Here is an 18,081-nt window from a genome sequence, read left to right on the forward strand (position 1 = left end):
ATTTATCTCTCCTTGTCGCGGAATCCTTTCTTTGAAGCCAAGTGGCAGGTGAATAGGCAGAGTATGTCGACAGTTTCGCAGAATGCGAAATCAAAAGGGGGTGTTTCTCCGCGGGCGCTCCATGCCTGCCCCTCCTACCCAATTTCCTCACCCCACCCCTGTCAGCTGCCTCCCCATAGTCTGCCTCAGCCCCCTGAACCCATCCCCCCGAAACCCTGAGCTATCTTATCTCTGTCGAGGGTCTGTCGTGAGCTTGCAACTTGGCGGCACAAATGCATTTCCTATGGCACGGCACGCATACGCTCTTGTCCTCGCCAGAATCTCATAGTAACTGCGTGATGAGTTTAAAGGACTACTAGGGAGGAAATTTTGGCGATTGTGGCGAACTCTATATAAGGTCGTACTTCCCAAAATAAAGGTTATTTGCTATGACTTCACATCCTTCTGTTCAATATACAGGCCAACAAAAACAAAACCAAAAAACTTAGATATCTTTCTTCTCCTTTCCTACCTTCCACCCTCCACTCTTTCATTCACATCGCCATATGCACTTTGTTGAGAATTTTGAGAATGAGGAATTTTAAGAGTCGTCAGACGTCAGTTCGATAGATCAGCTGTCTGAAATGTATGATTAACATATCAATCAAATTGTTTATGTTTGTCCTTCAGCTCCAATCCCCCGCCTATTCCCCCGCTTCTGCTACAGTCAGCAGGTCGACTTAGGGACTGGAATGGTAAGATGCTTCAATTAGCATCCGAAGGCAGGATAACGGTTAGCTGTTGAAACTACAGTATACTTTATGGTCTCGGTAATCAGACGCCATTCGAACTGAAGCTGCTCTATCAAAAGACCAGACCAAGAAAGGGAATCGAAGCGAAACGAAAGCCCCTGGCCTTGCCTGGCTCCCTCAGGATGGAACAAGGATAGATAGAGTGCCCAGGTAAGCGCCGATATGTAGATAACGAGTTGCAGGTGTCAAGGACGGGAGTCAGCGTGCTTGATGTTGTCAGGTATGCGCCGTCAACGTCGGAGCTGTGCAGCGAGCGCCTAGAAGGTTGTCGTTGTGGTTGTGTGGGGTACATGGGATGGGGGAGGAGGAGGAAGACGAGAAGAAGGTAGAGTGGAAGACAAAAAAAAAAAAAAACCCTGCAGGAGAATGAAGAGCACGTCTGGCGTGTTTACAAGAAAGGAAGGAAAGAAGAAATAAATGGCTGGTGAAGTCATTGACGCTGAGTCAGCCCCCGAGGTTACATTCCGGTTTTACTAGTCAAACCTCTAACCGAGATGACACTTCCACTTGGGTGAGGGACTTTGGGCAGACCTTTGTCGGGCTGATCTTGGGGCCAGCATCTCCTATCCGCTCTTCTTCCATTCGTCCCCGTGTACTTTCCTTCATAAATCAGGGTTAAAGGATTAGTTATTCGTTACCATCAGCTCCTTAGTCAGAGGTAATGGGAAAGGGGACGAGTTGTCTACCCACATGCCTCAGCAGGTTCTTGAACCAGCAAGCTTCTGCTTCACAGTTGAAAGCATCATCCACATTTTCTTGTTGCTGCTGTTGGGGATGTTGGTCCTGGAGTTATTTTGCATAAGAGCAGCATTCACTCGTGTATATTGCCCCTGGAATTAATAAAGCTGGTCATTTGTTTCTCCTCCTAACCTCAGCCGGAATGCCAGACAGTACAACTTCTGTCACATTCTTCAGCTGTGTGCTGGGAGCAATGGCGGGGATGTCTGCCTCCTGTGTAGCTGCAGATGCAGGCAGCTCTTCCAGTCTTATCGTTGCCTCCCCCTGCACTGTCCCATCTCTATGTAGACTATCGGCGCTGTTATCGCTCAGCTCCTCGTGTTATCAGTCGCTTTAGCCAGCGAAGAGAAAACTACAGAAACCGTTCGTTTTTTGGTGTAATCTTTGACGAAAAGTTTCAAAAGAATTGGCGGACAAACAGTTTTATTTCTGTGACTGATAAATCGCTTACTGGAACTTTGAAAAAGTAAAGATAACACTCTCAGATTTATGAACCAAGAATCGTAAACACTCATAGAAAATGTTGCTGGTTCTGACAGGTTTCTGTGACTATTTAAGATTGATATTTGTGTATTGGTGATGGGGTGGGGGACACACTATCCACAACATCCATGGTACTTTGACTTTTGTGTAAAATATAGAATTAGGTTTCAAAAAGAAATAATCTCTGTGACTCATTTATTATTTCCAAGGGACTCAAAGACAAAGAAAATTGCGCACACACACACACAAATCGGTTTTTGTTGAAGATTTTACGATTTAACCACTTCCTCTACTTTCTGAGTTAACCTTAGCCTTCACTTATTACAATTTCATCACACCAGCATTTAAAAACTTTTTTACGATGTGGATAAGAAGTTTCGCTAGCTATAACTTGGTTTTGTGCATTTTTTATCTTGTTATTTTACTATCGTTAGGAGCTGATTTTCGTCGCGATGTGGGGCCGTTACATTATCTGATCTAGCAATCGTTCAAAACATAATATATTTCCTATTTTTCTTTACACTTGCAAAGACACACACAAAAACCAACCTCTCCCACCCACGCACACTTATCTATCTTTTGATCTTGTAAAATGTGGGCAATATTCAAGATTTATCAAAGTTTCTATTTTGGGCCTTTTCAAACTTTGACTCGCTTTTACAGGTGTAAAGTGAAAACAAAAACGTCTACGTAAACACGTTGTTTTCTTTTAATTATTTGAGATTTCGTTATCATAACACAAATAACGATTAATACATTTCATTTCGATTGCATAGGTGCGGTTTTTTGTTGTTATCCTTCCTCACCTTGATAACGAGGGTCAATGCCATGTATGAATACAGATTCTTCCTATCTCTCTCATACATAAACAAATTATATCTCACTTCTCTCTATACATAGATACACACATACATAAAGTGTGTAAAGAAATACAGACAGGGTTGCTGGTATTTGTAGCTTTTGTTGTCTTTGGTAATATGTAATTAGTTTACAATAATTTGTTTCTGCGTTTGTGCACATAAGGTCAGAAACTCGGGTCACGGACACTCGAGACTACGAATGCGACAAATTATTTGTGCAAAAGGACCATAAAACTAGAATAAGGGCTGGAGACGGGCACAGTAGTCGATGCACGGACCACAGGGAGGATCATGGCAAGCGAAATTGGGGAATCGATGGAGGAGCTGCCTTCTCTAGACACTGGGCCACCACAGATTCCCTCAGATCGCCCCTTGGTCCCAGTCCACAGTTTTTATCTCGACTGGGGCCGAATGCAAAATCTTTTATAGCTATACATAAATTTCAGTGTTTCTTTAGGGATTATATACTCTGCTGAATATAGACAAGCACTAAGTAGGTATTTCAAAGCAGTGGATTTTTTTTTACCTGTTCACTGATTAGCAAGACGAAAGCGTAAGACCTTTCATCAGTTCGATCTGCCCGTTTCTATCTCCAACTGTCCAGTCTAATTTAACCTATCATTCTTTCAACAGTTGTTTTGTTAGATTTTTTGGTAGTAATTTGCCTTTTGTTTTTGTGTTTGTTCCTGTTTTTTTTTTCTTAGATACTTCTTCCTATCGATCATCGGTAATCCTAAACGTTCTCCCGTGTCCATTGTTGGCACGCAAATTGCAAGAACCAATAAAAAGCTGTTCATCCCAGGTCATTGCCAGGTCGAAATGGCAGTTCACAAGCCAATCAATCAAACCCTGATCTGTCTTGACAGCAGTAAAGACTGGGCACTAAAACCATTGAAATTCCAGTCAGACAAGTAGAAGTGCTGGTACGCGACTGTTTGGCGAGGACGGGGTGGACCTCACAGTGAAGCTCCAGAGTTCCTTTCCACACCCTCCAACGCCATCGTATTCTAAGGTTGGCCTCACACAGACCAACAAAGCTGAATGATGCAACCTGGAAATCTTATTCAATCTGAATAAGGGAGAACCCACACGCAACAGCCTCACATACCTTCGGTAAAGTTAATAGATGACAGGTATCGTCAGACGCCGACGAACAAAATCACTTTTTAAAACTTCCAGCAGTCGTTTCATCCTTCTGCTCTGCTGCTGGCAAGAAATAAATCTGCCACATACATCTTCATGGTGAGTGATACACATTCCAAGCTTATCATTGGTGCTATTGTAGCATTGCTGAGAGGTTTACCGCAATCCCTGAGCATCACAGTCTCAGTTGTTCGATCCGGGTGCGTCACCAAACACTTTACAGCCCTGACGTCCATTATACCCGGCCTCACTGCACATGTCACACAATGCCGTAAAAGCACACGCATCCTAGAAGAGTGCTGACAGTTGCACCAGACGAGAGAGGAGGAAGAAGCAATTTCTGGGGAAGATAAAGTCCAGCCATATAACCTCCCAACACTCTTATGACCTACTCAAGGCGGGGCGAACCGCTTCCGGTCAGCGCGATCAGCAAGACCCGTTGCCATCACACTTGGTGGAGTGCAACGAGTCCTGAAATCAGATACTCGTGGGTGAGTAGGTGGGATAGCTGATTGTCGTTACACCCTGTTCGAGGTTTGACACTTGGTGCGAGATTCAAGGTACTTCCGTTTGTCATGCGCAGTAGCAGACCTGTCTAATACGCCTAGAATTTAAGAATTAAAGGACAGGTAAAATTCACAGCAAGATATTATTTCCAGAATCTAGGTGATCCGTCCCCTTCCGCTTTGGAGATGCACTTCTGAAACCTCACCATGCCACAAAAAATGTTAAATCGTGACGTCACGTTTGTACAGAAATACGTCTAATTAACAAATGGTCTTGACTCTCCCACTGGCTGAGGCCTTTACATTTCAAACTTGTCCACTGAGCCTTATCTTCTCATTTAAAAAGAATTAACATAATATTTAAATACACATTTTGCTTTCAGATGCAACCCCGCAGGGTGGAGAAAAACAAAACTAAAATGCAACTTGATTATGGAAGGACAAAGGTTGACTCGATATCTTTCCGACCAAACAGGGACTCGCATATGTCACAGGAATCAGAGAAAATCTGTGAAGGAATCCCACAGCCTCGCGGCCGTGAATGTAAAGGGTTCGCCGTTTCTAGGCCACGACAGGTGGGAGGCGAAGCCCAACCTTTCCTTTCGTCACTTTTACCTTTCCTGACACATCACGTACCCGAATCTGCCGGCAGGCAGGTGAATGGGTGGTGGTAGTTTTCCGGTTTCAGTTGCATCACGCGGTAGGATTTCAGCCTTATATGGCAGACCACGTGACCACGCGTCGATTATCAGGGAAGGAAAAGCACATATCCCATAAGCGATAACCGGAGCGTGTAGAAGACAGGAAACACTTGGCTTGCTCTCTTTTACTCACACACTTCGGAGAGACAAAGATGAAGCGATGACAGCCACGAGCTTTGAGGCGAGCTGAGAGATGAGCAACATGGAGGATATCAGGAAGATATGTAGTTGGTAGTTTCAGCCATTGCATTAAGGGAATGCGAGATGCCCAGTTACACTCTTTTCTTATTCTGTCTTTCTTTCCTTTTTATTCTGTAGCTGAGGTACGTTCTCTTGGTGCAACAGTTCAAGCGGTCACCAATATTTTGGGCGGTGGATACCATGGAAACTAAATCCGGATGCCATGGCAGAATCCCGCGCTATAGTTGTAAAGGACGAGAAAAATGGAAGTATATTTGTACATTTTTCTACAGTTTTGGATAAAAGAAAACAAGTATGCGCGAATGATAACAACAGACATTTGAAAGAGAATAAAAACTCGACAAATCACCCGAGTGTGTCAGGCCAGGAACGCGAGACGCAATGATCAAAGGAATGCCCGGAACAACAACAGCCTCCGAGGATGCGCTTCATTCCCCTTCCCCACAACCTTGAAAGGGCTGGCACCGGGTTTATATTCCTCCACACATCGTGCTCACAAGGATGAAAACTCAATTACAACAAATTCCACCCACCTTCACCACTTCCCAGCCACAGAGCCCAATTCTGTTAGGTCTAATAACTGACAACAGAGGCGGATTCGGTCGTGGTTAGATCGTCTCGCAGAGATGCCTGGCTCCGAAATACCATCTATCTGACTGCTGGCATCAGTACAAATTTTGTGCGGTTTGACATTTTTCTCGCGAAGTCTCGCGGGTGGAACGAGAAAGGACGCGACGACAAATTAAGAGTGAGATACTCTTTCGATGTTATGTGATTGTAGTCAATGATTATTCCAATTAACGAACCATTTCACAGACAACATCTTCACCCAGCTGTGAGGTAGTAACCCATGTGAACTCTCCATATCTCAACCATCTTTGTTATTTCCCTTTTCCCTTCATTTTATTCCTCCTGGCGGTGTGCAGTTTAACAAGGTATGACTAGGTAATCTATAACAATGCAAGCACCGCTGCTAAAAAAGTTAACGGTTTTAGGGAGGGGATGAGGACAGTTCTAAACCCTACTGGTTTTGTTAATGCTTCTCTATTTTGTATTCTCCCTATGGAGAGTTCTGCGAAAATACACCAGTTGCCAGATTGAAATGCCAAAGGTTGAACACCAATAACAGAAACTGACTGAAATTCCCAAAAGATGTGAACAGGAAAAAACAAACATGATGGGTGATCCCCCGTAAAACGATACAAATCGACTTCAATGTCCAACAAATTTTGTTCTGCATCGAGATTTTTCAAACAAAAATTGCCTCCATAAATAAAAACCAACAATTAAGATGAGGGCGTTATGGAGGGTTTATTATAATTCAAAAAGATTTATGATGATCTAACATCATCAAGCGACCACAATTTCACTCTTTTCACTAAATTTGTGATTAAACATATTCATGGGTTTCCCCGTTCTAGTTTTGACCTCACACGCAGGCGCTCTGTCTCTCACACACACAAACACTTGACAGGGAGGAGTGAGGAAGTCGTCTCAGACAACAATATATTAAATACCAATTCTTTGAATTACAATAATTTTATATCTAAGTGTTCTTATGAAAAACTCGTGTAATGTAGCAAAAGCTAACTTTAAACCTGTACTATAGTGAGTGTAACACACAAACAATGCGACAGTAACACCCGGGGTAAAGGACCTTCACCAGGCAATCCATGGCTGCATACAGTTGTCATTCCGTTGCACGGAAGCCGAAGACAAATGACAAGAGGTCGGCGGTTGGGACAAGGCTTTTCGTGAAGAGGGGGGATTGATTCGTGTTCGTGACAGATTATCGATAACAAAAGAAAGATAAACTACTTGCCTCAAGTGTCAGCTTCCCATCTGGACAATCCTTCATGAAGCCCTTGTACCTGGTGAGAAAAAAAATTGAGCATCACACAAAGTATTAACAGAAAAATTGAGATGAACGCAGAAATTTCATAATTATATGTTATTTGAATCTTCTGTCTTTTGACATTTTGGGATTATTTTCTCGTGAAATTCATTTCATTCTCAGCTGCAGACAAAAGAAAGGACAGAATAGCATGTTATTGATATCATATAATTATGTAATATATTCATATCTATCTCCATTCCATTAAGATGGGAATGTTTTTTTTTTCGTCTACATGCGCCGTTCACGGACTGTGCTTTATGTCTTCATTTATCAATAAACATCATCGCAATCGATGTGGACTGCCGCAGTATATTTTCTGAAGTTGGAACCATCATTCAATGTCGTCATCAAACACTATTCTTTAATAACAAGTCTGATGTTTGCCTGTCTGAGTTTCATTTCTATTAACAATTTTTATATATTCTTTGCCGAGATGGACGCTGATCGGGACTCGCCTCCGTCAGTAAACCACCTTCGCTAACAAGGTTTTATTTTTTTAAATTGCTTTCACGGGACAAATAATTTTCTGGACATCAAAGTCGACCATCTCGCCTGATCATAAAGTATAACTGATCTTGTCTTCTGCCAATATCTCACATCACTGTTTGTTTATTTTCTGAAGTCCTCCCCATAATGATAATAATACTACATTGTCTTTATGTTACTAGCTACAGCTCTTGTAAAAAAGTTATCCATGTTTATTGAGATCAAAATTTCGAGAAGAAACCATAAATATGACATCAGTCCCTGTTTATGTCAGTTTACATCTTTATTTTGATAAACAAACTCTTGCAAACGTATCACATATGATGTTCACTGGTTATAACAAATTGAAACATGAGTACTACTCACCACTGTTTGATTTCGCCTTCAGAAACTGCAAAAAACAAAGTATTTCATTTCAGTGCAGTCAAATCGTTTGTATACTATAGAGTGAGTGAATGAAAGAGAATAAATCAGTTCAAAGAACTAACTTTTATTATTTAGGCCATCGGTCTATCATATGCTTCAAAACCAAAATCAACCCACAAATATGTATATATACAACCTTCAACAAACTGCATATCTAATGGGCATCATTATGTGAAAATATTACATTCCATAGACAGAAATAGGATATTTGATCAGCTCAGTCTGGATTTCCGAAATCGTCAGAAATAGAAGATAGTAAAAAATGAGTCAGCCCTACATTCGTCCAAGAAGGTGGGACTAGGAGGTATGGGACCCGGCACCAACTGTCAGAAGTAAACCAGAGGTGTCCATATTCCCGAGACAGCAATAAAATATAAAGTGTGACACTCGCCACAGACATCACCAGGCCTGTGGAAGACTCAAGCCAGCATCGGACGCACAAAACTGGGAAAAAAATTGTGGCCAAGTATTTCTCCCTCTCTCTTTCCCAAGCCATTAATGATGACTTTCTCTCACTCCTTTCTCACACACACACATAAACCTCGAGAGATTGCCCAGAAATCATTTATTTCAGATTCGCTGTGGGGGTTAGACTAATGTCTTATGTGCCGGGGAAAACGATTTTTCATTTCTTTACCACTCCTCTGTGGTCAATATTTCTTCTTCTCTGACCGCTTCTTTTTTTCTTAAGGGTCATGTTCTCTCAATCAGACATAATGCTCAACACGTACTCATTACCTTTTCTGATAATTACATGAATGCGTGTGCATTAACGAGTGCTTGTACTTTCCAGAAACACATATATATATAGAAAAAGGATAGAAAGTAAGAAAGAAAGATTGAAAGTAAGAAAGAAAGATTCAAACGAACATACGTTGAATAATAAGACTGATTCTTGGACAACCAAACTCATGACTGCATATAAAAGATAATACAAAAGATACCCCTCTAACCTTAGGGTCGTTTGAGAATGAGGTATTAGTAACCTCACTTTTCTGGAGGTTATCTTTCCGAGAAGGTTGTGCCCATGTCTCTCTTCTCTTTGACTGGGCGGTCTGGTAGCGCAACAGTCAGCCTGTCATCAATACAGCGAAGATTGATCATCCTGAGTTCAGATCTCGTCTCAGGCACTCTGTTCTTTCTCTGTATGTGACATCTGTTTACAAAACTGGCTGCTTTTGCCGTGATGTAAACACTGATTCCCCCACCTCCTTTCTGCTTTACCTTCCCTTTGCCCTCTATGAAGTCAGGTACCTATTCCCCACAGGTAGGACAACTGTGGAAAGTACGCTGCATCAATGTTTATCTGACCACCAGCTCCTTAGGTTGGAAAATACATATTTCGTTAACGAAATAAGTGTCAGTAAGTTCTGCATGTCATCACTATGACCTCTAACCTTTGAGGAAATGGAAAGGAGTAAGAAAAAGTTGGGCATGGGGTATAGAGGAGAAGAGAAGACAAATGCTAACCATTGTGACGCCTCGTCTGCGCATTCTTCTCAACAGGCACATTTACAGGTAAACTTTTACCCTGTATCTTGGCACCTCACCCTGACTACCCCAAAAACACAGGCTGTGAACGACATCACTAGACACTTAGAAGCACGGCGCCTGTCTCAACACACTTTTCTTGGCAAAGTGGTTGTTTTAAGTAGCATCGCTCGTCTTGTTTATTTTGCTTCTTGAGGTTTTTATATGACACTTGGCGCAGGCTTTGAGCAAATTTCGAAAGTCGACAAAGTGAGGTGGGACTTGATCGGGTGTGACCCCACCCTACCAGGCCTACAGATGCTGGGCGACACCAGGGTTGTCAGGTGGTTGGTGGAGCTGGCATCTCCACAGTTGGCACTATGAACGGAAAATGACATCAGGATTGATTGAGAAAGTAGGGGATGAGGGAAGAAAGTAAGAAATCGGAGTACCCAGAGAACCCATCCCACTCCCATCCTCAATAACAGGTGTCTCAGATTCTGTTATCACTTCCGTTGAGACAAACCTTCAGTTCCCACTAGACTTCATCTAGAACTCACGACATTAAAGTAAAACTTCAGGCATGCAAGCTTGTCAACTTCTTTCCTGCCAACCGCTCAAAAATAACGTGAGACCTCAAATAAAATAAATAAAAGGAGACCTATATTTAAAAATAAATTGAAAGATAAAAATAAAAAAATATTCTTCAAAACGGATTCCCTGAAAGTCCCTGAAGACTTCATGGGAAAAAAACAAACACCAGGGCGCAGAGGGACACTCTAATCTTGAATAAATTGTAGGCCCCGTGGGGAAAAATACCAGAAATGTTAGCTCTAAACAATAAAAAAGACGGCATATATATATATACCTTCACGTCATATATACCCTCTTCACTCTCTCTCTCACTCTCACACGGGTGGTCCTGTTGAGCAACGGCTAGTGCCTGTCATCAATACAGATTTATTTCATGGGTTCAGATCTCGTCTCCGAAATGCTGTTTTTTTTTTTTTTTTTTTTTTTTTGCGTGTGCACCTGTTTACAATGTTTACAAGGCCGGTTGATTTTCCATGATATACCTTTAGTTACTCTCTCTCTCTCACACACACAGAGCAATGATATTATTTATCCGATAGTTTCATTATGTCCCATCCGTTTCTTCCTCTAAAATCTCAAGCCAACAACAATGATAAATCGAGACAAAAATCTCTAACAGGAAAAAAACCGTCAACTCCCTTGTGAATCACATGACTGATGCAAATAGTCTACCACCCGCCTCCCCGTGTAGGTAGTTTTGTTTCCTTCTTGGCCCAGTCAACAGTATCTCCGCCTTAAGACCCTCCTTCTGGAAGGTATCAAAAATTCATTTGTTCAAGCGAATAGTTCTCTAGAGAGCTGACTGCAGGTTTTTTCCCCCTTTTTCCTCCCGTCAGAATTATCAGTTGTTAGTGACTTTCTGACACTCACTGACACGTTTAACGATTACTTCTGTCACCACTCCTTCTGGATAAAAGTTTGGCTCGACCCCTAGGGGTGGGGAGCTGTTTGCCCGGGATCGAGCGACTGTTCTCATCTTTTTCTCGTCTGGCAGTCACTGTCTATGTGACTGATTAATGTGCCACAGAGCTGATGTCAGGCAGGGGCTGCAGCTGCAGTAACCCTCAATCCAACCAGGGGCAGCTGCTCTTAATAGTAGTTTAATTTCTTCTTTTCGTTTATTATTATTTTTGTTAGGGAGTGGGTACGTGGGGGGCGCTGCCACTGATACAAACGACATGGATAATTAATACGACAATGAATACAGCAGTGTAGATTAATACAACGATATATTCACAGCAATGAAAACTTAATTAACAATAAAGAAGGCAGTAGAGAGAACAATACAACAACGGAAAAAAAGGCAATAGTGAGAGATTAATACAACAATTAATAAGATAACAATGAGAGACTAGGGAACAATGAATAAGACAATAGTGACAATGTTCACGACATTGGATGAGACAGTTACAGTGATCGATGATTAATATGGAAATGAAGGCAAAATTTGCGAAGTTTAAGACGATTTTTACGATGACCGTTGATTTAGTCGGTGACAATGGGAATTATGAATTATTTCTTACATAGCGAAGATATTCGATTAGAGCTGTCAAGTCTTAAAATTTGAACTGCAAATTTCATGAAGCATAGTACTAAAAGGCTTGATTATGATGGTCTCATTGCGTCTCAATTTAAAAAACTCACAAGGAATAAATAAGGAAGAAAAAAAGGGAATGTAAGAAGAAGAAGAAGAAGAAGAAGAAGAAGAAGAAGAACAACAACAACAACAACAACAACAACAACAAGAACAAGAACAAGAACAATAACAAGAACAAGAACAAGAAAAACAAAAGAGCAAAAGAAATAAAATGAAAACAATAAAGTGAGCAAATAACTAAAATATCATGCCTTCCTTAGCTAGTAGAGTCTTAACTGCAACTCGAGGATTTCTAAAATTCTTTATGCTAAGATTCCTTTCGCTCGATTACTTTGTTTCATGCTTCGAGGCCTTTGAGCCGACAGACTAACGCCTCCATTGCGCGTGATGCAGCTGCCGTCACAGAACGTGAATTAGATTGCGCACAGAGCGTGCATCAACTGCGCGCGCAATTGTGCGTAAAGTCCACCATCGGAGAATTCATTACGAGTAATGCAAACGTTTGGTCAACGCACATTGCAAGTTTGGTCACGTGAGTAGTCTGTGAAGAGACAGCACAGATTTGATGTACGATAGTACAGTCTCATTATCTCATTACTCATTACAGGTGTCATTACGCGTGTTGTAAACCCTCGGCATCTCACGTCGATCAGTTAACATTCTTACCCAGTACTATCCATTGCTATTTTACGTAGTAGCTACTGAGGTAGACAAAAACAAACAAAACAAACAAACAAACAAACAAACAAACAAAACAAAACAAAAGGAAGATTGTAGTAACTAAAAAATAATAATAAAACAAACGAAAACACAAAGAATCAAACTATTAACAATAAAAACTTAACAATTACCGGAAGATAAACAGTTTTGAAAGAGTTGGCCTGAGATTTAAGTTAATCATTCGCACTTGTCCCCTGTCACCATTCCTGTCAACACGAACAGGATATCACACTCTTAGTAACTCTTTGAAGTTTTATCAGCTGAGCGGGGATGTGGATGTTTACTGACGCACGCTGTTGACAACAGGACGAGATTCAGACAACAGGTTGAAAACTAGCGACACTGACAGTTTTGCTTCTGATAACGGGCAGAGTGTTGCGGTAAATAAACATTTGGGTATGTTGCTGATGAGGAATTTCCGAGATAGACACATACAACTGCCGAGTGGAATCCGTCTGAAAAAAAAAGTACAATGGCCATGAAGATCATCAAACTGTATTTTTGGTGCGTGTCCGCACGACTTACGAGAGAGAGATAGTGTGTGTGTTCACCGGGACAACATGTCGCCGCAGTGCATTACTCCAGGCATCAATACCCGGCCGCGGCGCGGACACAAAACCCTATCTCTACCCGCCCTCTTCCTGTTGCCATGGGAAACGCGTCATGCGCATGCCTATTTCTGACTCCCCGCACGCACGCCATCTCCCTGGCCACTTCCGCTCGGCATGGCGTCATCAGTCTTATCTAGCAGCTTGCCTGTCCCCAGTCCTCATACCTTGTAACCAGCGCTTCCTCCTACCTTCTCCATTACCTGCCTATCCATGTTACACTTTCTTTCATTCATTTGCTCTTTCAGGTTTTTTTTTTTTTACTTCTTTCTTACTATTATGTATGAAGAGAATTTTCAATATATCCGTTTTCTGGACTGGGGTGGGTCAGCGAAGAACATGAGAGCTAATCTCTCCCTCTCTCTGGAAATTACCTTGTTGCGCAGCTACTAACTGCACGTCCAAGGCTGTAAAATAACACCATCAATAACACCATCAATAACGCCATCAATAACACCATCAATAACACCATCACACTGCGTGCAGCGACGTTCATCGTCTGACGACGACGTGAAGCTCACTTACCCTCGCCACAGACAACTTTTACATACTCGCCGGAAGAACAAGCTTGTACCGCTAACTGGATGCACTAGTTTTGAAACAGCTGACCTGTTGCCATAGCGACGACGATGTTATTGATGGTCATCAACCAGACGTCAGGAAGCCAGTCTGTTATCAGTGGCACAGAGAGAGAGAGAAGCAGTCACGTGCCTCGTAATTGCTAGAAGCAGTCGCGATGTCACTTTTGTTGTCGACGATTTGTTCCTTTTGAGTAAGTCATACACATTGTGCTTCCAAGTACCCGCTGTCCCCATAATATTGTTACATTATAGTTATTACTAGTAGATCAAGAACTGATGAGGCAGGTTGTCGTGGATGAAACTTGTGTTGATTCGTTGTTAAACACTCTATATTCTCTCTCTCTCACACTCTTTCTCTTGCTCCTTCTCCCAAGGCCCGAAGACAATGGATTACACAAGAACTGATTTTCTCATACACACTTTCTTGAAAAACACACCCGCAAGCATACACGGGGGCGCTCACACACACATTTGGATAACAATACAGCTTTTTAATTAAGTACTGATTCTCACACACACATTTAGGTTACAATATCAAATTAATTAATCATCAAAGGCAATTACAGACACACAAATCATCTCTTTCTTTAACTGTAACTCATCTTGATTATTTCCTGTACCTTTTGTTGTCTACACACACACATATATATTCGGGTTACAATACAGTGTAATTAATCATCAATGACAACTACAGACACACCGCCACACACGCACGCAATTCTCTTTCTAACTGTAACCCAACTTTAGTTTTTTCCTGTCTGTCTACACACACAAAACTCTCCTGACAAGGTGTTGTATTGCTTGATGCTTTTAAGAGCAATCCTGGCACGAAAATGGGTATTTTATATTCATTAGCAGGTATACTTCTCCTGTACAAAGCCAACACATCCGCTGGAGTGAAACGTCCCTTCCACCACCCGTCCACCCCGACTTTTCTGACTCTCCGCCTTCCTCACCTTCTAAACTTGTCGATACGGGTGATTCGTTCAGCACACCGCTGCGAAAAAGACAGGTGCAAAAAAAAAAGCAATAGCAAAAGACTTGAGAAAGAGAGACGGTGTGTGGGTGGGTTGGAAGGGGAATGATGGTGGGGTGGGGTGGCAGCAAGGGTGTTAGCAGCCGCGAAAACTGCTCGACTTAGGAACTGATAACATTGCTCAGGAAACGGGACCAGGACGGCAGAAGTTTAGCAGACTCCTCATGTGCACTTGAAAGAATCCCGTTTATAAACTCTTTCTACTGCGAGGTCGAAGAGGCGCCAAGGCCAAAGATGGGAGGGTCGAGTCTCAGGGAAACTCTTAGAGCTGATCATGCCGAAAGAAAAATCTGTTGCTCCTAGTCAAATTCAATGATAGTAAACTAAAAGGCCAAACTTATACACTGCTTACTGTTTGACGAGAAGCGATAAAATAAAATACCAAAATATTTAAATAAAGAAACAAATAAAAGACACACATATGGGCCCGTAGGCGCATACACATATACATATATATTTAAAAAAAAACTTGCAGGCTTAAAAGTAAAATGTTTTCCCAAAATGTAGCCCTCCCACACACACTCACCCACGTGAGAAAAATCAGGACAGCCGGAGGTAGAAGAAGAAAGAGCAGCCTGTGTTCGTGTTACAAGAAAAGCCAACCTTGTACGCTCTTGCAAAACTTCCCAAACTGCCAACCACAACCAGGCCGAAAGGATAGAAAGAGACAAAAACCGAGAGAAGTAATGAATAAAGGAGTGAATGGGTTGCCGTTAAACAAACAAAGCCCTCTATTTTTTTCCATTCTTCCCGGTATGAGACCAGCCGCAACATTTTGGAATCGAAAAGGAAAGAAAAAGAGTACACCAAGGTCAGCCTCCTCACCCTTCCCCTCCAAACCTCGTGATCAGCTCGCGCCACCTCTGCTTCCCCTCCCTCCCAACGTAAACTTTTCTGGTCTAGTAACACTCCCCGTGAGAGAGAGAGAAGGAGATAGAAACAGGATGGGTGAAACAGACGTTACCAGGTAAGGTACCCCACCTACTCAACATCCACTCCTGACCCAGATCTTCGCATGTGCTTTGAACCGTTGCTCACCCACGCAAGAAGTGAGGTAACAATTGTATACAATTAACGGTTATTGGTGTTTAGACAAAATGAACTGTTTTCTTGGCAGCCATGTCTGAAATTAAATATTTTTGTATACAGAAATTCGTATCTTCCCTTTCTCCAAAGCCATTCTAGCATTGGAAAGTGTGATAAATCAGATATTAAAAAAGTATTTCACTTTTCTTTTTTTCTTTTTTTTTTTTTTTTGGCTGGAGGGTGGAGGGCGGTAGAGTGGTCAATGCAATTTCTTGCTGTAAAAATCTTGACATAAGAAATTTAAATTCTCAATCTGAAATCATTGCGTTACATTTTTTTTTTTCTCGCAGTTGCTCGCTTCACAAAATCTGATTTGCAGAGTCATATAACTATCTAAATTATCATCTAGTTTCCTGTAAATTTCTCGTTGGAAAATTTTATTTCATGACTGATCTACAAGATGTTTTTTTTTTCTTTGCCTGTAGGTGGGGAAGTTATTTAGATGACTGATGTCGAAAGCCGAGCACGAGCATCGCTTCAGTGGACAAATAGAGGTTGCCATTGGCGGGGACGCTTACGAGCTCAGTATCTCGATCAAATTACATATATATATATAGACATATACACATGTACATGACATACATGCACAGATGCACATACGTGTACAAACGCACATTTACTCTTGTGAGAGAGCATGCACACAGAGACATATAAAACACACACACACGTATATAAGACACACATATATGAGATACATTCACGGATACGTGTACAAACATGCCCAAACATATATATACTCGTACACACACACACAGACACACACACATAATCAAAACCACTTGTGGCTGACTCTACGCCACGTTGTAAGTATACTTACAGTAAGTGGTCTTCTTCAAACCGTCTATTTCCTCAGGCTTTAACTTGCTGTTTCGTTTCCCCATCGTGCCATAAACACACCACTCGCATCATTGGCTTCCCTTCACACCGCAACTTTCCTCGCCCTTTTTTTCCTTCCTTCAAAAGTATCCCTTTTTTTGAGGAAACAAACTTTCCTTTCACAGTTCAAGCGCGCCCCAGTACACCTACACCACTGTGAACACCAACGACGGACCAGCCGCCGCTCTTGAAGAAGCACCTTCACAACTTTCCAACTCCCAGAAACACTTTTTTTACTTTAAATTTTTTTAAAACACAAAATGTTGGTCTCGAACGTGAACACTCTTCCTTTATAGGGTGCGAAGAACTCCCGAAGTTTCTCTCTCCTGTGATGAGGTGGATGAGATACGCACAGAGAGAGTGAGAGAGACGATCTGCCTCTGTTGTGGTCACCGAGCTACAGGCCTGCCAAGTTTGCAGGAAACTACAAGAGGCCCTTCCCTCATTCACCGACCTCCTCCTTCCCCCCAGATCCACTTTACCTCTTCATGCTCCACCCTCCCTCTCTTCCCCCCTAACCTTCCTGCAACGCGCCAGGGATCTTTCTGGCCGCACGCGCGGTTGTGGGGCGGTTGGAGATGGAGGTTTGGAGGAGAAGGAGTGAGGAAGAAAAAAAAATCCACGCGCGTCGGCGATGGTGTGCAAGTACAAGGCGCTGTTCATGACAGACGAACTGAGGGAACGTTGTGAAGGGCTGCCATGTCCGGATCAAGGCGCCGGTTATCCCCGAAATGTAGCGCGGAACCCGTTACAGACCAGACGAAAAACGCGCTTTTCTCTTGTCCCCGATCTTCCCCGACTTCCCCATCCTCTCCAGACTCACTGCATCCCCATCCATCCCAACCTCTACCCCCTTATTTCCCAGTTTGCACTACGAGATCGTAAGTACTTGGCCTCTTCTAACGCATGAATGTGTTGTGGAGGGTTTAACAAGAAAAGTTAACAGAAAATGTGTGAAAATGACAATAAAGGAGTGTGCTGCTCGCGCTGATTGCTGCAGGGTAGACATTCGACCTCTGACCCCACCCTGACAATCACAATCTATGTCGACCCCTCCTTCACCAGTACGCACACACACGCACGCACTCTACCACAGACTTATCCTGTTGGAGAACTCGCACACATGCGAGAAAACACGCGCCAAACATTTGGCCGGTTCGTCTTCGGGTTTCTGCGGGCATGACGTCACCGGCTGCTCGACTCGTGACGCGCGGCTGACCGACATCCGACTTTTACACGCCATGCTTCGCGGCAGTGCCACCGATGCGCGCGGCTCCCTGC

At 42.5% G+C, this 18,081-nt stretch overlaps 1 protein-coding gene across 1 annotated transcript in view; it reads right to left on the bottom strand.

Moving 5' to 3' along the window:
• The window catches only part of LOC112575253 (neuronal calcium sensor 1-like), a 52,768-nt gene extending 35,158 nt beyond the window's left edge, over window positions 1–17,610 (bottom strand). The window contains 3 exon segments of the mRNA XM_025256971.1: window positions 7,246–7,294; window positions 8,173–8,197; window positions 16,742–17,610. Of these exon segments, the coding sequence (XP_025112756.1) occupies window positions 7,246–7,294; window positions 8,173–8,197; window positions 16,742–16,805 (138 nt within the window). The 5' untranslated portion in view covers window positions 16,806–17,610.
• Window positions 17,611–18,081: the final 471 nt, after the last annotated feature.

This window comes from Pomacea canaliculata, linkage group LG11 (genome assembly GCF_003073045.1).
Source record: "Pomacea canaliculata isolate SZHN2017 linkage group LG11, ASM307304v1, whole genome shotgun sequence".
Lineage (NCBI taxonomy): Eukaryota > Metazoa > Mollusca > Gastropoda > Architaenioglossa > Ampullariidae > Pomacea > Pomacea canaliculata.